This window comes from Scatophagus argus, chromosome 4 (assembly GCF_020382885.2).
Source record: "Scatophagus argus isolate fScaArg1 chromosome 4, fScaArg1.pri, whole genome shotgun sequence".
Taxonomy (NCBI): domain Eukaryota; kingdom Metazoa; phylum Chordata; class Actinopteri; family Scatophagidae; genus Scatophagus; species Scatophagus argus.
Genome location: NC_058496.1, coordinates 3,492,223 through 3,514,342, shown reverse-complemented (window position 1 = coordinate 3,514,342; position 22,120 = coordinate 3,492,223). Strand labels below are relative to the sequence as shown.

Genomic DNA, 22,120 nt, shown 5'->3' with positions numbered 1-22,120 from the left:
ATTCCATCCATAATCATATTTTATAATTATAATTATCCATCCATAACACATAATGCCTTAATATCTAATTTTCGGTCATGGGTTCCACACACCTTTTTTGTGATAAAACATCCAAACTCAAACATTTTATCAGATGGATGACCCTGAGACTCGTCAAATAGTGAAATAGTGAAATAATGGTATAATTTGTTTCACTTTAGGATCCTTAATGTGAAGGTTGGGAACCATTGGCCTAGTTGGTACAACTAATGTCCACTAAAATGGACAGTGTCATCACCATAGAGGCAGAACCTAGTGGACTGTTAATTTCATCTAGTTTGGACATTAACTGTTAGTAGCTCAAGTAAAGAGTGTTTTTCCTCCTCAGGTCTACGTATATATTGACATACAGGAAAGTTAGGAATACCAGAAAGCAAACATGACATTTTTTTTTTATTGAAACAGTTTACTGATAAATGACAGATGGTTGTCATGAAACCTTTAATCTCAAAAAATCATGGGCTAAAAAGTCATACATGGTACTTAACATTGAATAGCAAGAGATCCATGCTTCAGAGCAGACACTCAATTCACAAAGAAATCAGGCAAAATGCCCCTTTGATTTCAATAAAAAATATTAAATCTTTTTTTTCACTCTATCCATCTTTACATGGTACAGGTTTGTTCACTTTTTTAATAATATAAAAACGCTTAATACTGATTGTGAAACACTGGAATTAATTTACAAAACATAATAATTATTATTATAATATTAATAACAATAACAAACAATAATAACAATAACCATTAAATTTAAAAACAAACAAAAAAAAAAAAAAACAGAATGGAGGAAATCAGTCATAGCTGTTGTATCTTGGCCCACACAAACAGCAAAGTTTTGGGGAAACATACCAAATGGCATTTACATCTACCTGACACACAGTTACACACAAACACAGTATCAGGTCGTTGAGTATTTCTCATTGCCATTTACAGTGTTACGGGCACAAAGACAAGACACTCTCCAAAGCCTTCATGTGCCTCTGCAGGATTACACTCACTGACCACTCAAATCCTTTTCACTGGTGGACCAATAGAGGTCCTCAAAAGTGCCGCGCTCCTCCAGCACACAGGATAGTAAATGATAGGTTAAAGTATGGGAGCGTTTTAAATGTCTCAGCATTTAGAAGAAGGGAAAAATCTTCCAGGCGACAGGAACTTGTATCCATTGCCGGCAGGTAGTCGGATAGAACGAGCACCAGGGCTACTGCTTGTGGAAATAGTAGGAGATGGGGACACTTTTCTGGGGTTGGAGCAGTGATGTCCATTGGAAGAGTTCTTGCTCCTCCTGTCGAATGACTGCAGTCCGAGCTCCCGCAGTTCCAGGCTGTCTTGGGTATCATGAGGGGAACAATGGCGTGGGGAGAGGTTCAGAAGGCTCAGTACATCCCTACTGTCAGAGGCAAGGGGTCCAGGACTGCTGTGGATGGCTTTGACAGGACCTAGATGTTGCTGTTGCTGGGCTGCAGCATTAGCCCAAAAGGTCTTCAGATTGTGGATAGCTTGGACTTTTTCATCAATCACTCCCCTTCTTAGCCGGTCCAAGTCTGGGGCGTCAGCTGATGTAGAGCAGGCAGAGCCAGTAGAGGAGTAGGACAGGGCAGGGGATGGAGCACTACCAGCTGGGGACTGGTGACCAGAACTGGGAGACACATTACTCGGGGACCGAGATATGTGGCCACTGTATGGGGAGCTTGGGTACTTTAATTTGAACTGTGAATGGCTGTCCAGAGTGGGCGAAGGATGGCTACCCTCCTTTTGGGAAGACTCAGAGACTGCAGGACTATTGTAGCCAGAGCTTACCTTCTGCAGTGAAGAGGAACGAGAGGGCGGTTTAGGTCTTGGGGAGGACTGAGCTCGGCCACTAGCACTGCTGTTAGGACGGCTGAATGCACTCGTTTCAGAGGAGCGGAAGGCACTGCTCCGAGCTGAGGATCCTCCAGCTGTCCCACTCTCTGCCCCAGCCCGCTGAAGACTGCCCACAGCCCGTAGATGGCTCTGGGTCTCCTCCAAAATCTTCTGGGCAAGCTCCTGAGGATCCAGAGGGACAGTTTTTTCTTCCTGAGACTTGACAGTACTGTCCGTCTCAGTACTGGACTGGTCAGATTCACCTGTATCTGAGCTGCTCACCTTACCCACCTTTTGGAAAGGTGAGTTTGGGCTGGGCACCAGGCATGTTTTGACAGGGGATGTAGGGGTGCTGACACTGCCCCTTGATGATACTGATACAGTGTAACCTCTCCCTGCTCCTGTATTGGACCCACCAACAACCCCCCTGCCTCCACGGTGATGGCGCTGGCCGTGGCCTGGTGGCAGAGGCAGAGAGTCACAGTGACTTCCTAGCGGCTCGCTGCTGATGATGGAAAAGCCCTCATATTCCTCCTCGTCCCCTCGGGCTCCTGCCACAGCAGCAGCTGCCCCATGAGGAGAGGAGCGACTACGGGGAACATGAGGGTGTTTGTGGACAGAATAGTGTGCCGTGGCCCCACTGCGTTGCCGATGACCAAGGAAATCACAATCTGACTTGGAAGCAAAGCTCATGGAGGAGGCTACAGAGCTGAGGCTGTAGACAGAGATGGCATCTGATGCCTGATTGTCCAGGCAAGGTGGAGAGTAGGGGAGGCTTGAGTATCCCATGGGCAGAGGGTTGGACACAGACTGGGCTGAAGCTAGAGACTCGAGGGAAGATGAGCTGTCCAAGCTCAGACGCTTCGGCAATTCTGTGGAGTCTGAAGAAAGAGAAGAGAAAAGGAAAAATGTGATACCTGGATCACAAAAAGGGTTAAATGTATATTCAAGATGATTCCGATGTGCAGTGAAATAACTGAAAAATTGAAAAAGGACAGAAATGATACAAGGACCAAGAGAAAATAAGTGTACTTACCAAACAGTGCCAGTAGGGACTGGAGAGCAAAGTGCAAGGTGCGGCGGTTGGCTAGCTTGCCTGTCTTTAGCACCACTTCTTCTTGGCCGACCTCACATAAGTCAAATCCTGCACACACACACAAAAGGACAAGAGCTGTAATTTATAAATTCAGCTTTGTGTCTGTGACTACACAGATAAGATGTTGTAAAGGACAAGAAATACAGTTTTCTTAGGTAACAACTGACTCACCAAGAGCAGCCAGAAATTCATGGCATCCTGGCAGTCTCCATAGCTGCACGCTAATGGACACCTGAATGGGCAGGAGAGAGAAATCCTGTTCTTTCTCTCCTGTCTGGAGTTGGACTAGCACCTGGTGGAGCTGAAGAAGAAGAGGGAGAAGACAAACAGGGGAAAGAGGCAGTGGTTAGTTCTACTGGAGATGCAGTTAAAAATAATAATAATAAATGGTTAAAATGCACTTATGTAATCAAACAATCTGTTAGCGCTTAAATCATCAGAGTGCATATATGTATAGTTAATTGCTCTCAATTAATTGAATATTCCTTTTTCATCTATTTGATCTAATGACAACTTCATCTTGTTGTGGGACTGCTGTAAAAAGATTTCCTGGAGCATGTATGATTCTGAATGAATGCTTGAGCTCTCTGCATGAGCACTCAGGGTTAACAGACTATGTGCAAAGCTGCAAGGGTCTCAGTTCTGTGGGACTTCCACGTGCCCTGGGAGCACACTTGCCTGTTTTGTTTGGGGATTACTTGGCTTAGAACAGAGACACCTTTGTAAGCTTGACGTAACTGTGCAGAAAATAAAACCATACCTCGTCTATTTGCCTCACTTTTCATGATCATGAGAGGTTTGTTTTTACATTATAGCTTTATCCCTTTCACCACCATGAAGTATTCCTTTGGACCTGCAATGAACTTGTTTGAGGAATACTTAAATCCTTAAATACTCAACGATCTGACTGCAGGAACTAGCAATGGAAAAATTCTAAACGAGACAACAGAGCAAGTGTTTGCTCAACTGCACTTAATGCATGCAAATGCCAAACAGCGTGAAAAGAACAGAAGTGATTATTAAATTGTCATGCAGTTTCTACAGAAGGAGGCAGAGTTTTAGACAGTTTGGCAGGACAGGAAGTGGAGCGTGGGGGAACAGGGCAGACTGGGATGGAGTGCAGGTAAGTGAAGGCACACTTACCATCGCCACCATATTTTTAACAGCCTTCAGACCGCACGTTAGGGGCAGGGGAGAGAGAATAGGCATTTAATTGCATGCACACAGGCCATTCACAAAGGGTACAAGGGTTCAGGTCAACAAGAAGAATAACAGCAACAAGTAACAGAAGTGTTTCATATCCTGTAGTGTTTGATGCAATCACCATACATAGATTAGGCTGAGCATGTTTCACGTTTTGTGCACTGACACCAGTATTAGCAGCATGAGGTGACAATACTGTTAATCACCAACTAACTGTATAGTCTTTCACTCAAAGCATGTGACAGCCACATGTTACATATACAACAGGGATAAACCTGTGCAGAGTACGTAAAATTAATTCTCTGGTGTCACGAGGAGAGAACAAAACTCACACTGAAGTTAAGCCTTTGTACTTGAACGGCTGCTTGTTAGGCTTCTGTGTAGCATTTCAGTAGAGATTTAGCTGCAGCCTGAGTTGCAAGTGTGTTAGTGTGTACCCAAACCTGATGTAACTACGTTATGCAATGACATATCCCTGAAATTCTCTTTCAGAGAGACCCTCGTGGCACAGAGGTGTGTAAAAACCTCAGAGAAAGTGGGAGGGACTGTAAGTCACAGTAAGTAATCGCAATGGTGTATGTCATTTGAGCCAAAGATGAATTTGCTAGCTGGTGCATTATTTTTAAAAATCCAGCAGCAGTTGTTCAGAGCTGCAGGGGCCTACCCGGTTGATGAGCTGCTCTCCTGCCTCTGAAGCTGTGATGAGTTTGCACAAAGCCTGGAGAGCCGGCGGCGGCAGCCCTGAGGGATGGGATCAAAGGAAGTTCCTCATTATTCATACACAAGGCACGTTCTTTATAACCCAAACTATGTAGTAATGTGACTAAACAGGTGATTTATGGAGTGATATGAAATGTTAGAAATACAAAGGTCAGAACGTGCTGCATGTGGAAAACAACAATACATAATAAAATACACAACCAACAAATCAGCATACCTAGTAGTGACTGTAAAGTGGTGCTGCACTGCTGGAGCCTGTCTCCTGGATCAGCAGTGGGAAAGAAGACAGCGGCAGGAATACCAGGGCCTGCAGAGTCAAGACGGAAGCCCACAGCTGTCAGCAGGGCCTGCCAGCCAGGAACACCTCCCACCTTGTTCTCCACACTTTGCTGGGATGTATACATAGAGTTTCGCTGACCGTTCTGTATCCTCTGAAGAGACTTCTCCACCTGCAAAGACCAGGGAAGCGTAGCTTAAGTACTGTCGTATGTCTTTATGCATTTTGCATAGAAAGTCCTTGTGTGTGTGTGTGTGTGTATCCACTTCTCACCAGGTGGAGTAAAACTCTCAGAGCATCACGTGCTCGATCTGGATACTGTAGAATCTCTGCCAAAGCTTGGCCAATGAGGGAAGATGGGCTGTTAAGCTTGACATCATTGCCAATCAGCATGTATCCTGGACAGAGAAAATGCAGAAGAAAGAGGTCCATTACTAGGTCATCTATATTTGTTGTGGGAGCACAGAATTAAAACGTAAGTGGATGACAGCTCTAACCTGCCCAGTTGGAGGGATGTGAGTACTGCTTGCTGCTCTGGACAGTTTTCATGGCATCTGCCAGTGCTGCACTCGCCTTGGTCCCATTAAGCAGGGCAGTGTAGAAGGCATGGACAAAAACTTTGGAGGCTGCAACAGGGACAGGCCACAAGGACACGAGAGTACACTGAGCGCCAGCTGCCAGAAAGGCCCTGGTCAATCCCACAACACCATCTGCTGTCACTTTGCTGCTGGACTCCTGGTATGACCTGTAACCACAATGACACACAAGCACATCACTGAACTGAATTGGAAAATATAAAATATTAAATAGTATAACATTTCAAGCATTTTTGCTTTCATTATCTTTCTAGGTTGTGTTCTCTCTTTCTGGTCAGTTACATTAAAACTTCTTTCAGAATACTGTATTGTATGTAATTCCTTTCATGTCTGTAACTCAATCAAAATAAAGTCCGGTTCTACTTAATCAGCCAACCTACCCGAGCACCACAAGCTTGAGAGGCAACCTCAGGTCCAATATATCAGCAGCAGTGAGCAGGAACTCCTGGAGGGGCGGGCTGTCACAGATGCTCTCCACGTCACTGCCGTCATCCTGCATGTGGAGAGACTCTGGGATGGTGTAGCCGCTTCCAACAGAGCCCTTCCTGCCCCGACTGCTGCTGCCTCTCCTCCCCCCTGCACCTCTTCCCACTGTTCCCACACTGGCACTTGCCCCACCGGGTACGCCCTCTGGGTTCGGGGTGAGCACCAGAGCTGCCAATTTCCAGGAAATGTGGGTGGCAAAGTGGGCACACTCGGCCTGCGTGAGGGCACTCATCACCCTTTCCTTGGTGGCAGCAGAGCCAGACAAGGGTTGGCAGCCCAGCAGCTCTGCCACCATTTGGGCCTCCTCCTCTGCGGAGGACATGGGTCCCCACAGCCAGCGGTCCATCACAGGTGAGGGCAGTTTAGGGTTCCCCACCACCGCTGCCATAGAGACACCACCGCACGGAGCTGGTCCAGGGCGTCTGGAGTGAGCCTGGGAGCACACGGGTTAAATTATTGCTCTACAGTCTAAGAACAGCAGTACGGCAGTACATGAGATAACTTCATAGGATCTTGACCTCGTGACCATAAATGTTTTTATAGCTTCAAATGTGTCATTATTTTTCATTAATGAATGAGAAGTTCAACCTTTGCACTGGATCCAAGGCCCTGGATGGAGGGAACAGCGATGAGGCTGAAGCGCTCATACAAGTATTCATTAGAAGAGCTTCCTTTTAGCAAAGCGAATGGAATGAGGTAAAGTTCTCCCTCCAGCACCATCACCAGCTGTCTGTGTCTGCCAACAGGCCCACTGGAGTGCATCAAGCCCTGTCAAAAAAGATATATGATTTTGCACGAATACTAAACCTCATTCAGTTTCAGTCTTCTATTCCTTACAATTGCATTTTCTGTTGTGATCCTGTTTTTACTACACGACTACATCAACAGACCCATAGAAGCAGTTCTCACCCCCTCCATCGGCGCAATGAGCAAATCATAAAGAGCTCTCAGCGGAGGCTTTCCAAGGTTGCTGGAGCGACGAGGCAGGGAAGAGTTACCATCTTTGGCAGGTGACATGGTGTTACTGAACAGGCTGGTCATACTTTGGCAACTCCTGCACAAACACAACACAAAAAAATGCTGCTTTCAGTTTGTACATCACACTCACTTACAGTCAGCTGAGAAAATATATGCATGGACAACAAGCCTTTTTTTTCTTTACAAAATGAAGAACTTGAGACTGATACGGCAAAAGGATCTCTGTAGCAAGATTAGGAAAGACTCAAGGAAGGATGTGATGCAAATGCTGGTTGGGGCTAGAAGGGATCTGAGTTTATACATCATAAAATAGATTTTATTGCAAAACTCCCTTTTTTATTTTTTTATACTCCCGAAAATGTTAGAAATGGGCTTTGGACAGTAAATGCTGGACATGCAACAGACAGGTGGGTACATTGCTCCATGATCTGTGGGATGTCCCATGGTGCTGCCTTTTTGAAAGGTGATACTAGAAAACCTTGAAGGGTGGCTTAAACAGCCTCTACCAGAATCCCCCACAAGTATGTCTGTTAGGGCACAAATCTCTACTGCCACCAGGTCTGACTAAAGCGGAGTTTGGACTGACAGTAACAGGTTTTGCTATAGCAGCCAGTTTTCCTCCACACAACAGGAAGAGCCCACAAAGGCCAGAATTTAGAATTGCTTACACTCGTGACAGAGAATGCTGCCTTTGACTGAAAATGTGACGGTCAGGGCAAATAAAATCCAGAGTGCCATGTTTGAATTCCCATGGGTGTCCTTTAGTCAACATTCATGTTAGGAGAAATATGACACTATTCTAAAATGCTGTATTATACTCTCTCTCAAAAAAAAAATACAACCTGTAATTCAATTTTCAAAAAAAAAAATCAAATTTCAAAACCACTGTAATAATCCTGCACATAAACAGGGATCTCGCAGTGATCCTTTAACATTAAACCATCTTGCTGTAATTAATGAGCTTTGCAGATGTTCTGGGAATGCAGCTGACGAGCTCCATGACCAACTTGCAGCATAGTGTTACATCAGATATGACTGTACTTTCTGGGAGTTTGTGTGAGGTTTGTGTGAGAACAAAGCTGCAGCAGTAGAGAGGGATCCAGTGCTCATCTGTTCTTTTCCCAACATGCTCTCTGCCAGATCTAAGTCACAACGAATAAGAGGCAGATGATGGCAGGCCAAACTGGATCTCCTTCATGATGTGCTGTAATCCTTCAGTGAACACACATTTATAATTTCACAGAAGACATGTCACTGAAAATATTCTGCCAATATGTAAAGCTCCACCAGATGGCACTATTGCACTGTGATAGAGCATGCAGATACATGAAGTAGCCTTGAACGTGATCAGCTTGCTAGAATCTCTGGGAGAACTGGGCTCCTCCCACCTTCACACAGACCTGCTCTACATACAGTCAAAGCTCAGAGCTTCCTGTTAATGAAAAATGAGACTGTGAGTAATGCGCTCACACTGACTGCTTCACAGTCCTGTGTGTTAGAGGCATGTCTACTTTGCGACAGGAGTGACAGCTCAGGCGGAGACACACAACAAACTAAGGGCCGTGCTAATGGTGGCCGTGGGGTTAGAAGCCTCTGGTGCTGTAGGCACACAGGGCCGAGTTTTATGCTTGCACTTGTCACTAGTCTCCATCTGTTCCACCGGGCAGAGTTTCTTCCGGGCACCAGCCAACAGACATCTATCCTGCCCTTCTGGTAGCCCCAGGCCGCTGGCTTCCCTCCAGCCTCCCAACACTCTGTCTCTCTCTCCCGGGCCTTGGCATGAGCCTCCATGGGAAAGCAAACAATCGTTTGTCAGCCTGACAGGAAGAATGAGAGAGAAGGCCCAGGATAAGCCAAGAGAAGGTGAGTGTCAAGTGTGGAGCGATGCACTGAAAAGAGAAGACTAAAAGCGGCGAGACTGAAGTGGACGACCGCTTTCAGTAGTTGCCTAATTTGGGCTGCAGTTGAAAGACACCTTTACATGTAGTCTGAGAGGTGCTACATACTTAGCGTCTGTAACACACGTAACCTTGTCATTTTGACCTACTTTCTAGCAGTGATATAAACTATTGTTTCAGCCAGTGGCCACACTTGCGATGCGTCCAGTTCTACCAGTGTTAACTGCTTTTTTTACAGACAACTTCATCGAGTTTTCACCTCAAACAATCTCATTATGCTATCATCCAGCATAAAAATGTATTCAATTACACACTGGGGGGATTAGACACGAAGAGACTTTGATTATCACCTTCGCATAGTAATCCTTCCAAGCTCCCTGGTGAAGATTAGATCGCTGTGTTAAAATAGGGCAATTGATGGTGATACCAAATGACAATCACATCAAGGAGCACAGGTCTTTTACTTTTGAGTGTAGTGTTCTTGTAGGGATTTCAATTTAAATGTCATTCATTACAGTTTATTATATTTTTGAGTCATTGTGGAAATAGATATCACTAATAGCCGAAATTTTACATGTTACTGAAAAATGATAAGGGAAAGCAAAGTCAAAGAGAGCTCTTGAAGAGCACATACATGTACATTATATGAAACCAAACCCCAAGATGTGTGAAAGTTTCATTTTCTCTTGCCTTAACAATGTGATAGACGATAGGCTCCTAAGCGTGAGGAGCTTTATAATTCAGAGTTTTTGAGGCCCAAAAGAATGAGCGGATTATTACCGGCAGCCCATTAAAGGAGCTTAATGAGCACCGAGACTCAATTAAAGCTGGAATCACCCTCTCATCAAAGAGCAGCTCAACTGTGGACGAGGACAGGGAAATATGACCCAGACACACACATCTGCACACACACGTACACACTCTGTTTGTACGCTTTACCAATCGGCAAAATGTAAATGAATACTTTGCACAGTCGTTTAAAGAAAAACACTCTGAACGAGCCACTGGCAGCCTGACTAAAAAATCAAACAACAAACACAAACAGGGCCAACATCTTAAAACCACATCAGTGTCTGTGTCTGGCACACACACACACACACACACACACACACACACAAGGGCTTTAGCAGCTTGGCTCTACTCAGTCTATTTAATAAGGAGGATTCACATGCTGTCTCTGAGCTGGCTAAACAATGGAGAAAAGACTCCTTTCACAGATGAGCCACAATACCCATGAATCTCCTTACCCAAGCAGATATTTTTAATCTTTTTCTTTTTTTTGTGGAAAAGTGGGTTTAAGCAGCGCTTGTTGATTGCAGCTGTCTCTCAGTGACAGCCCAGGGACATCGAGGTCATTTGTGGGAAATCTCGTACCTGTTGAACAGGTTGTTCCTGGACACCATGCGTAGGAAGCCTGTTGGATCAGTGACTGAGTTAAGCTTGTTGTTGAGCTCCTCAAATTGTTGGTCCAACAAATCTCCCGCCTCGCTCTCTGTCTCACTGCTCGAACACCCTCTGAAAGAGAGAGAGAGACGGAGTCACTGAAATGTTGGCAAGAAGAAGGCACTTGGGCAAAGTAGACAATACGCATACTTACATTGTTTCTCCGCGGATTAATCAACTACACACACTCCTGATCCGTCCGATACACACACTATTCAACCCACACATGCTTGGCCTAATTTCCCAGGCTTGGTCCAACACCCTGACAGTAAGCAGAGTTAAATCCTTTCATTATAATGCTGGTGATGCTGATCCAGTCAGCAGGGAGTCGAACACCCCCCCATCCCACCATCACTACCTCGCCACCACTCTCTCCCCTCACGCCTGAACCTCTCCTCCTCTGATGCACCCATATCTCGTAACTCTTATGTCAGCTTCTTGAGTGTGAACTCGCACCATGAGATCTCTCATCATCTTATGCTCCCACCAGCACCGCCACCATCTTTTTTGAAACCCTTGCAGTATGTGTCTCATTGTGGATTCACTCTCCCGAGGTGCAGACGCTCACAGACCAATGTGGACTGAAGAAATGCTGGGTGATAAAGAAAATGGTAGTACAAAAAAAATCTACATGTTAGTACAAAGATGTTTGCTGTCACAAAGGCTTCATTCACTCCCCTCTCTCATTTCTTTCCACGCACATATGCTCTCCTCATTCAGCTCCATCACATTCATTTTCTCCTTCCACTCATTTCAGAGAGCTGCCTCCCTTTCTCTCCATTCTGAACAATGAATGGGCTGGTAAGTGGTGCCATATTGTGCCCATCCAGGCGCAGTGGCGTGTGTGCAGCTTCCCATTGGAGTAGTAAATGAGCTGGTAATGGGGCAGGAGGGCCAGACTGCTCGGGTGGCGGAGGCTGGCACTGGGCGGACCAGCTGGGCACTATGGATCAAACACCAACTAGAGAGATGATGCTAACGTCAAACGTAGCGTAAACCCACGGCTGTCAGTGGGTGATTTTAGTTGTCAATATACCTCGCCATGTTTTCCATCTACTCCTGCAGAGTCGCCCTGCAAAACTCCCTGTCGTCTTTAACCGCCGACCTCTGCCTCTTTCTTTGACTTTTACTCCACTGAGGCTAACATTTCACCCGAACCTCCTTCCTCATGCTCTGGGTAAACCCCATTCTCTCTTCCTTTACTTGTCAGGTTCTGTGTTTGTGAGGTGGCGTCAACAGTCTGGCCACACAAAGAGCCATTATTCCGTCTCATTTATTCCCACTGGGGAGAGAGTGAAGTAGGAAGGTAGTGGAGGTCTGTCATCACAGGGAGCAGTGGGGCTGAAATAATGCTCTTTTACACACACACTTTGTGAATGATAAAATAACCCTCCTCAGCTAAACTCTGGGGATTAAAGTGACAAGTTTCAGTTTAAGTGGTAGTCTTTGTGTTTTGTTGGGGTTCCATTTTTGATGATATATCATGTCATGTTGAACTAAGACTTCCAGTATTCGGACTGGATTTTGAAGTATCTCATGAAGAATAAGCAGTGGCTACATGTTATTTTGGCAAATATAGGTATAAAAATGTGTGTGTTTCTTCGGTATCTAGTAAAAATAAAATAGTCGTAATTGCTGGACCAATAATGGGCGCAACTAAACTACTGAATTATTGAATTCACCATAGCAGACATCAGAAAAGTGAGCTTGGAGTGCTATGAAAAGACATGGAGCTTGTTAGGACTGAACACCCCTAAACACATACAAAAAACAAGTCCTAAAAATTATAGCTTGTTATAGTATGTTATGTTGAAAAATGTTGAATTACCTGACGTATATTACATGAGCTGTAGCAGAGGGACCGCTAAAAGTCTGTTAAAGTGTGGTTTCAAGCTTGAAAATCTTGTACATGCTACAACAGAATCCACGAATTTCCTCATTTGATAGCAAATACTTGCATAAGGCTTGAGGAAACATTCCAGAAATTACTTTTAAATAAGTATGTTTTGATAGGGATAATGAGCTAACAAACAGAGAAAAAGATTTTCATTTCATTGCGGCAGCTGTGAACACCTCACCTGCTGTAGTAAGACTCCACTCCCAGAGCCTCGCGGGCACTGGCGATGTGCTGCTCCAACGAGGAGCTGCTCATCACCCCGCCGCCGCCGCCGCCTCCTTCCTGGAACTCTGACCCTCCTTCGGACACGCCCTCACCGAGGTACACCTCATGAAACTTCAGGATGCCTGTGGAGAGAGAGAAGAGAGGGAAAACATGACTGGCTGCTCTCAGGAGTTCACGAAGTGAAAGTTTAATAACAAAAAATAAATAAATGGAACCATTTTCCACGCCTCTCTTTCCCTCACAGGTTTGTATTACTCGCTCGCGACAGGAGGGAATATTAGATCGCTTCAGCTGAAAAGTTGCGAGTGAGGCCACGTGCAGCAGTGCAACTGCAGAGCAAAATGAATAAAACAAATAATGTTCAATAAAAGATAAGAGTAGGCTGTCTGTGCCATCTGCTGCCCGCCATGAGAGCTGAGCTGAGCTTCGAGCAGGAACATCAGAGGAGGGCGGGGATGAGCACACTGGGAGATGGGAGTACAGGCTGTGTGTGTGTGTGTGTGTCAGGGCTGTATAAGTGGATGTGCTTGATGTGCTTGCATGGATATGTTGCACTACTACTACAATTCAGGTGTATGTGTATGTGTGTGCACTTTCACGGCTATAAAATGTCACAGAATTTGCACTACTGAAGTAATTAGGACCTTAGTAGCCCTTTTTAGTGATGGCAGACTCCTCAGAGCAGGCCATGTTTGTGTGCCAGCTGGATGCCAGGGAATGCCAGGAAGTGACAGACAGGCGATTAGTGAGCAAGTGACTCCCTCTTAGCCTGAGGCAATGTTCGGCACTTTGAAGATCTCCACTGGTCCCTGTAGTGTTCCTCCTGCCCTTCGTATGAGCGGTGCTGGGGGGTCAAGTTCATCTGGGTGCCTGGGAGCTGCTTTTGATCAAATGTTCAGGCTTGGCGGCAGGGGACAAGGGTCACCAGCTCCCATTTCCTCTCTTTACAGCACAGAGCAGAAGAGAGCCAAATATACGAGCCTCATTTTAATCTCTCTTCCCATGTTGTGCTGTTCAGTGTGTCAACAGAAATAGAGAAGAACAAAAAGAACTGAACAGCAGCACCACCAGATAAATAAAAATAAAAGCAAAGACAGAAACGAGAAACATAGACTCAGCAACAGCTGAGTGTTTTCCCGTTGGCATGTGCGAAGATGTTGCCGATGTTGTTTGGCTGCGTCGCTTTCAATTAGCATGGTTCATTGGCAGACGCCTTCTGGGGTGAGAAGCGAAGCAGGGGGCAAATCCTAACAGATGAGTGGCAGGTGGCACTGACACTTGGTGTTAACGCCGGCCTTCCTACCCCCGCAGCTGAAAACAAGCTACAGCCTCAAGGCCTTTTATCCGCTTTGATTTGAACAAGCGAGGGTGCGTGTTTGTTTTTGTGTATGTTCTTTCACCTGTGTAGCTGTTACAGCTTCAAAATATCAACTCTTCACTACAGACAGAAAAGATCTGAGCTACTTACGTCTACATATGTGTTATATTTTTGTAATTTATTAATCTCTACAGTTACACATCAGATCACTTCGGCATCTAGCATTAGGAACTACTCCAACAAAGCTATTCACAATGTGAGCAGCAGGCCGAGCAGGCAGTCAGCTCTTACCTGCTCCCGGAGCCAGCAGCCAGCTGTACAGGTAACCAGCAGCCATGGAGAAATAAAGCACCAAGGCCCTCTGGCTGTTAACGGTGTCCAAAATGTGCTCCACAGTCACTGGGGTGTAGGGGTCCGACTCCTGCTGGCCCGTCTGCCTCTCCACCAACAGGTCAGCGAAGGCTCGCGTGCGACCCCGCTCTGCTACTGCCAGAGCCTCATCATGGTGACCTGTGGTAGTCAGAGGCCGATGCTGATTAACAGGCCAATTCTGAAATATTTCACATACATGAACGAAACCTGTCAGTGTGCAGCGGTGAGGACATGAGAGGTGTCACACCTAGGCTGACAAGGACCCTTTGGAGTGCCTGGTAGCAGGAGGTCTGCAGGTCAAACAGGGAGAGTTTGTAGTCTGTGCTGTGCTGGGCTTCGTGACGGATGGTCTCAAACAGTGCAGATGCTCGATAGAGCTGAGGATAAACAACAATCACACATTAGTGAAAATATAACAGACTTTTTTGGATATCTGAATGTATCTCAACAGGCTGACCGTCACTGTCTTTTACTATGGTGAGTCATGGTAAGATTTAAGCATTCAAATAAAAATGGATGAAGATGCCCGACTATGCATGAGTGATTAGCCTTTTGAAGAACGAGAATAATTGTGGCCACTAGATGGCAGCATCCAACCTCACTGGTCATCACTGATGAGAGTTGCTTCCTTCCAATTCTGCTTCTCTCTCTCAACAGAGGAAAGTACTGTAATGTATCTTGATGAATCACCAACCAACACTAGTAAACCTCTTTTCAGCTCTTATTTGCCTGGACATGGGAAAGGGCAATAAAAAGCTAAACCATTACCTGGCCATCTCAGACAGACAGCGTCCAACTAAATAAAGGCTGTGTGAACTCAATAGACCTGTCTGTGTTATTGGACCTTTCTATTCAGTGCCAGACATTGGATTGAGAGAAGGAGAGAGACAATGGAGAGGTGGGGCGGCAAGCAGTGTTGCACACTGGCCAAGCGGAGCAGGCTGGGAGTGCTGATTCATGGGAGTCTTTATTGATTTCCTATTTCTGCGCCCTGTAGGGTGACTGGAGCTGCTATGGAGCCACTCTGCAGGAGTCCGGGGCCAGCAGAGAGGGTAAAGCACTCTGCTCGCTCGGCTTGACCACAGCTCATACAAGAGCTGCAGTGGAGAAAGGGTTGTTGGTGTGGTTTCTGGTGAGCACACGTACATGCATATGCTGCAGCTCGCCTGGCACAGCCCAAGGTCATGCAGGAAAAGTGTGTCAGAGAGAGTGAAGGGGGAGAGCAGAGATCAGCACAGGATCCGTGAGCTCTGTTGCATTACTGCTAGCAGACAGAGCCGCTAGTCTCGCTGATTTTGCCGATAGGACCATGGGAGGACTGCTGTAGTTTAATCTGTTAGGCTTGCAGACATCCCCTTTAAGAGTGAAACTAATTTCTCACAGCGCCTTTCCTCTGGCCTGACCCCCTTCCTGGCACAGATGAAGGGGAAACAATCCCAAATGTGCTGCGTCCGCAGTGATTCGCTTGGCTGCAGTACAGGTAGAATCTGCTCCATTCTTTAGCATTCAGAGAGCACTCTCATGTTTTACAGTCACTGACACCAACGTGGCTTTTATCTGACATGTTAAGTGAATGTCAGTGTCACACTGAATTGGTAACGTGAGCGGTGCTTGATACAGATGCAACCCTAATGATTTTTGTAAAATAACCTCCCCGAGGAACTCTCATCCTCTGTGACAGATGATATCAGAGAGGGGGGAAAAAACTTAATCCACAATAGACTGCTGATATTTAGGTAAACATGACTTTATTGATCCATGTTCTTCTTACACGTGAATGTGAGCGCTTCTCAGTGGGAGCATGCGCTGCTGAGATAGCTGATTAGAATCACGGCACGTCAATCTGTGTGGATCTGTGAGAGTGGTGAACACCGGGATCGCAGCTCGGGTGTTAAACTACAATCGGGTTTAAATATACAGAGAATGAGGAACATGAGGTCGAGGTCCCTCATTCCACACCTACGGATGCTTTATGAATTTCAATACAAGTCTATACAAATGAGGTCTGAAGTGCGTCAGGGTGTTTACCAAGGTCAACTGTCGCAACTGGCTCATGAATAAGCATTTGATCTATAATCTGAGGACAACAGTGTCCTTTTCCACCAACAATTCACCCTGGGAAGCTGAAATAGAGGGGGAAAAAAATCTAAAACACTTCTGTGGATCTCTGTAGATCAACACAATTTTAATATGCACAACTAGGGTCTTAAGGTCAAGCGTGGGAAGCAAACATGCAGCGGAAAATATGTTGCATTGGGCTTGTTAGAATAATATTTTGCTTCGACTGAACACAAATTCCTCAACATGACTCACGGGCCCCTGCTCTAGTCACCACCTCGCTCCAGTCTCTCCTTCCCAACTCTTGTTACAGATAATTGCAAACAGACAAAGTTAGTTTTTTGAAAAGTATGATGCAGGACAGGAAAAGCAAAGCTATCTGGGTCACATAGCTGTAAGTAGTGTGCACGTATCATAACAGAAATGCTTTTGGACTAGATTTGGAAAATGAAAGGAGTTGAATAACATCCCTGCAGACACATGTGACAGCAGCTGCTGCTGGCTGAATGTTCACAGACTCGTACGTGGATACACAAGCTGAAGAAATCTTGAGCTGTGGTGTGTGGACAGACAGTAAAGAGAGATGTTAAGGGGATATTCCATGCTTGCCAGGTGGGCAGTGGGCTGAAGAGGACCGAGTGTGTGTGTGCATGTGTGTGATGCGGAGGCTCGGGACTCCGGAGACCGTGCACACAGATATAACAAAGCTTCAGTCATCTGTCGCCTGTCTGCTGAGATGACAGCATTTACCAGCTCAACAGACTCCCCAGCATATTGCCAGCAGCCGTGTTCAAGCTCCGTAGCCACCTCTTCTTTTGCTTCTCCTGTTGTTCCCTTTCCTCTGGGTTCGTCCTTTCACCATAAGGGCATTGCTGAAAACTTACATTCCACACTGCATGCCTTTGGACATATACTTTCCTCTCATTTGTAATCTTTGTGCCCAACAGATGTGTGCTTATTAGAGGTCAGTTTTAACTACACCAAAGTCCAGACGGAGGAGAGGAGAGGAGGATTGAGTCAAGGTGAGTTAAAGGGAGGAGGAGAGGAAGGTACACAAGATACTTTACCTGATGTTGGGCTTCCTCCAGATTCCCACTGGCCCACAGAGAGAGCCCCAGACGATGGCGGATCTTTGCCTCATCCTCACGCCGAGCCAGCTGCTCTGCAAGCCGCAGGCCTGTCAGAAGGGGAGGAAGCGGGAGTAGATGAGACAGAGAGAGAGGAGAGCAAAAATTATTCAGAGCAGGCAGACTCTTAGGTATCTTTCAGAGTAACAGATGTAAGCATAGCGTGGTACTGATGTTCTGACAGCGAACAGGTTCGGATATTTGGCCTCAGTTGTAAGATACTGCTCACACTGGGACTAAAACAGATACCCCGACACACACATACACACACGTCTGCCATAGAGGGAGGCTGTCAGAACACTAATCGCACTGCATAGTAATCAATGCAGAGGATTGACTGGCTGAGCAAACACACGTTCAACGCTTACGTAAAAGAAGCCACACAATACCATGAAGACGTCTACAAATATTTGCCAACACGCTGATGAGCTAATAATAGACTGTATGCAAACTCACAGCGCAGTCTACTTTGTGATATTTGGTTTGAGAGACTTTCAGAGTTGCTTGGGAAGCCAGGGGTGGTTTTGAAAGTGCATGTGTGGCTGTGTCACATCACCTGGCGAGTGCGCCGTTTGTTTTTCACTTCCAGTCCCTCAAGCAGTGAGGCGTATGTCACATCTTTGCATGTGTCCTCAGTCTGCCTGCCGAGTGCTTGGTTCTGCCCAATTACTGAGATGAAAATGCCACTCCACAGAGGACAATGATGAAAGAAGAAAAAAAACCCGACAGCTGCTAGGCCACATATCACCCACAAGGTGCTAAATGCACAGCAAGCCATCTGCAGTTTGCAATAGGCTATTGCTCATGCAGTCTCATTTAACACGGGCTCTGTATTTGTTTATTCTCTCCTCTCGCTTGTGTGACGGAGGGGTCCAAACATGCTTTTGGTCAAATAGAGGAGAAAATAGGCCAAGCCACCCTCGTTCAAGTCTGCTTTACTCGCCATTCCTGGAAAACAGTCTGTGGCCGGACCAGATAAGCCAAGAGGAGAGAGCGTGACCTGAAACAGCCAAGACCCAGCACACCACGTAACCATAGACTTCATGGCTCCTCCACGGCCACGCTAGCCGGCAGCCTTTGAAGCCTGCAACAGTCTCCCCTTCTCGCCTTATCTTTCCACACACCCTCCCCTCTGCCTGCCTGCCTGCCCTGTTCCCCCATGCATCTGCTGTGTTCCTCTCTGCCTCTACCTCCCCGTGTTCATTTTCTCATCTCTGTGCCTGCGTCTCGGGCCCCCCTCCGCTCTCTCTACCTGTTTCATCTTGACTGTGGCGGCAGTGCTTGCAGGGACTCGGCACTGCTTAGGGCTCATTAGGCGCTGGAGCAAGAGAGAGGAAACAGATCTAAATTATCCTTTTCATTCTCTGACAGCCTCACCCCTCACTCATCTCAACTCCAGCTTTGAGCCTTTCATCTGCACACACGCACACGCACACACACACACACACACACACACAAAACCTTCCTTTCTGTGAGCTGCTGTGTGATAGTTCTTTATGATCAAGCCTGAACGTCAACCAACTCTATGTTTTCTTTATTCTCCAGTTGACAGTGAAATAATACATGTGAATTATGACTCATGCCGATCTCTGTCTTTCCCCTCCGCCCGCCTGCCATTCTCTTTCTTTCTCTCCATGCTTTCTTTCCTCTTCGACTCTCTCATTCCGTCTGTTCTCCCGCTCTGTATCATTCAGTGTCTGTCACTGTCACCATGCGTGCCTTTGGTGCGCCCCGCAGGCACAGTCACGTAGCAGCGGCTGACATGAGGATGTGGCCGTGGCTGGCTGCACCCTGAAGAGCAACTAGAGAACACTTTAAAGGCTGTTTGACAGCTGGGTGAGAGATTCTCTGCAGCCCCTGAGGCCCACGCACCTCTGGCTTCAGACAAAAGCTTTACGTGCAGACAGCACATGCGCGTGAGTTGGAACAAGGGCACAAAATCTCATGCACCGTGGAACCGCAAGTGCCGCAAACAAAACACCCTGGCACATGCACACCCATTTACGCCACCCTCTGATCATGACCACATGTGGAAAAGAGCAGTGTGTCATAAATAGCAAGTCTACCAGAAACAATTACAAGACATTTCATGACAAAAACACTCACTGCCGTGTCTCCCTCTTCTCCGCGATGAAGTCAACACCCAAATACATCTACTCTGTGTACAAAATATACGGCACTCCGGCAATCTAGTGACGATACTGTGACACCCACACCGAACTTGCCTTACATCAACCAATTCCTAGCACCATGGTATCACGCAGAATTGACATTTGCATTGAGAAAAGAACTAAATATTGGTATTCATAAGACACTTGGAGGTTTGGTGAAGTGGTTTATCAGATGCTAATCACTGAAATACACACTGAGGCCAAAGATCTGTGCTGAGCCAGAGAAGCAGAGGAATAAAGTGGCCACAAAGATCTACAGCAGTTGAAGGCAGAAAAGCTGATCAGTAGCCAGTCCAACCCCTGCTGCAACTTTAACAGCAAACGACATTTACGATTTAACGTATACAAATAGTGACAGTGAAAACTGTGAGGGGTCCACGTGATGGTGAAAGGTCCAGACACTTCAAACTGAGAGATGTGCGATCCAGCTAAGTTTAGTTCTGTATGCCTCCTGATAACCTGTTCTAATACCTACACTGTGGGCTAACACTGTATAGAATCAAGTTACAAAATGCACTTTTTATATAATATGCAAATTAACTCACAACTGATCAAGACCCTTTGTTACAGATTAGATTTCATGCAAGCTTATGCTTACACATACTACACAGGTGTGCTTTGTATATGAGAGTTTACTATCCCATACATGTTTTTTCTAAATCCATATGAAAACAACAATAAACATGTAAGCCATGACACAAAACATGATCTGTTCATATGCAAACGATAAAAATTGATAAAAATATATACTGCTTGTTCCATTTTGGCTTTAATTTACAATATGAATAAATCAATATGACATCTATGACATTTTTCCGGTTGAAATACGGAGCATCAGGTACACTTCTATCAAAACCTGCCTTTGCAGGTGAATATTCCATTAGCTGTTGTTCCATAAACGAAGCGTGAAGAAACTGCAATACCTCCATTAGTCGCTACAATGACGGCATTGATTTAATGACACTGTTGTGTTAATCGTTGAAAATTGCATCTTGGTGTGAAATGCCTCTTTTGTTAAGATAGAGACAGCGAAGTGCAGGGTCCTATAATGTAAAATTACAAGAAGATAACTTGGGGAGCAGTTTGAACAGCTGAAGTGACGGAAATTATGTCTGCCTATCAGCAGTTAATTGGTATCTTCATGTAGCCTTGTCATTCTGTATTACTGCACAACACAGAATAACCATCAAACACACACACACACACACACACACACACACACACTCTGATTTGGAGAGCACATGTTGTCAACAGTATCTGCGCTAGTTTGGAGCTGCCTTTCTTGCCCTCCTTCCAATTAATCTTTTTCACCAAGCAAAAACAAAAAACAAGCAGTGCAGCATGAAGAATAAAAAAAACAACTAGCAGTAGAAAAAAATAGAAAAACTGAAGGAAAAAAAAACCCTTGCCAACTTTTCGGTCTGGGTAGGGTGGCCAGAAATAATTGGCTGTCAAGAATGGTGAAGGGACTGTTCTTTTTCACAGCCAGACTGAGGAACAATGCAAGGACAGTGTGGGGGACAACAGGAGGACAGGCTGGAGACAGAATGGCCTGTCGCCTTTGTTTCCATTAAAGCTCAACAAGCAGGCCTGCAGAGGGTGAACGGGTCACTGCAGGCCCGGCTAACTCTAATAAAACAGAGGAGAGATAGAGGAGATGTATTCCTGGATCCTGACATTCACTCCCTGCAGGGTCAAATATACAACTGTAATGTTTTTTGGTCTCATCTTTTGGTCTTAGTGCAGTCTTTTGGTCTTAGTTCTTGGGTGCTAACATGGTGGGTGTGCCTGAGGAAGAAGTCTGTCACTGGGCTGGCGGTATACACATTCAGCTCATATCCAAGAATGCATCCACTTATCACATCTGGTGTGACAAACCTTCCTGTACTGTCAAAGAACATAATGAATTTTCGAGGGGCAGAACGGCAGGTTTTTATTTCACCGTAATCTACAGGGGACAATGAAGCGTGAGAAGCAGGAGTCTGTCAGCCACTGCGTGAAAAGATCCTTTGGCAGCTCGCTGCAAAGAACCCTCTGAGAAAAGTAGATATAGAGGTGTGACGAACAGCTAGCAGTAAGCAGGAAAAAATGCCTTGGCGTGCATCCTGATAGGTTTGCACAGACACACACACACAAATGCTGGTATACCTGTACAGCACAGAAGACAACACAGTCGCATTATGCACACACAAAATCCCCCTGTGCACTTATAACACATGAGCACAAAAGCCCAAACACACGCACGCACACGCACACAGCCTAATAAAAATGTGGCAAAGGCTTAGCAACAAATAGGCTCTGAATTTCATATTCATGAATCCACAAACTCTAAGCCTATCAGCACAGACAACAAAGGCAATCCCCTCTC

General features: G+C 45.8%; 1 protein-coding gene across 5 annotated transcripts in view; it reads right to left on the bottom strand.

Annotated features, from left to right (window-relative positions):
- Positions 1 to 210: 210 nt before the first annotated feature.
- LOC124058072 (tetratricopeptide repeat protein 28-like) overlaps positions 211 to 22,120 on the bottom strand; it is a 165,919-nt gene continuing 144,009 nt past the window's right edge. For 4 of the 5 annotated variants that reach the window (XM_046386933.1, XM_046386934.1, XM_046386931.1 and 1 more), the window contains 16 exons: positions 17,522 to 17,631; positions 14,644 to 14,773; positions 14,316 to 14,534; positions 12,663 to 12,828; positions 10,516 to 10,656; positions 7,175 to 7,319; positions 6,854 to 7,033; positions 6,160 to 6,698; positions 5,681 to 5,928; positions 5,457 to 5,581; positions 5,124 to 5,355; positions 4,851 to 4,927; positions 4,127 to 4,150; positions 3,155 to 3,284; positions 2,924 to 3,031; positions 211 to 2,768 (listed from right to left, as the gene is read on the bottom strand). In XM_046386933.1, the coding sequence (XP_046242889.1) occupies positions 1,156 to 2,768; positions 2,924 to 3,031; positions 3,155 to 3,284; positions 4,127 to 4,150; positions 4,851 to 4,927; positions 5,124 to 5,355; positions 5,457 to 5,581; positions 5,681 to 5,928; positions 6,160 to 6,698; positions 6,854 to 7,033; positions 7,175 to 7,319; positions 10,516 to 10,656; positions 12,663 to 12,828; positions 14,316 to 14,534; positions 14,644 to 14,773; positions 17,522 to 17,631 (4,187 nt within the window). In that variant the 3' untranslated portion in view covers positions 211 to 1,155. The remainder of the gene's footprint in view (positions 2,769 to 2,923; positions 3,032 to 3,154; positions 3,285 to 4,126; positions 4,151 to 4,850; positions 4,928 to 5,123; positions 5,356 to 5,456; positions 5,582 to 5,680; positions 5,929 to 6,159; positions 6,699 to 6,853; positions 7,034 to 7,174; positions 7,320 to 10,515; positions 10,657 to 12,662; positions 12,829 to 14,315; positions 14,535 to 14,643; positions 14,774 to 17,521; positions 17,632 to 22,120) is intronic. The other variant, XM_046386932.1, reaches the window with a different exon arrangement.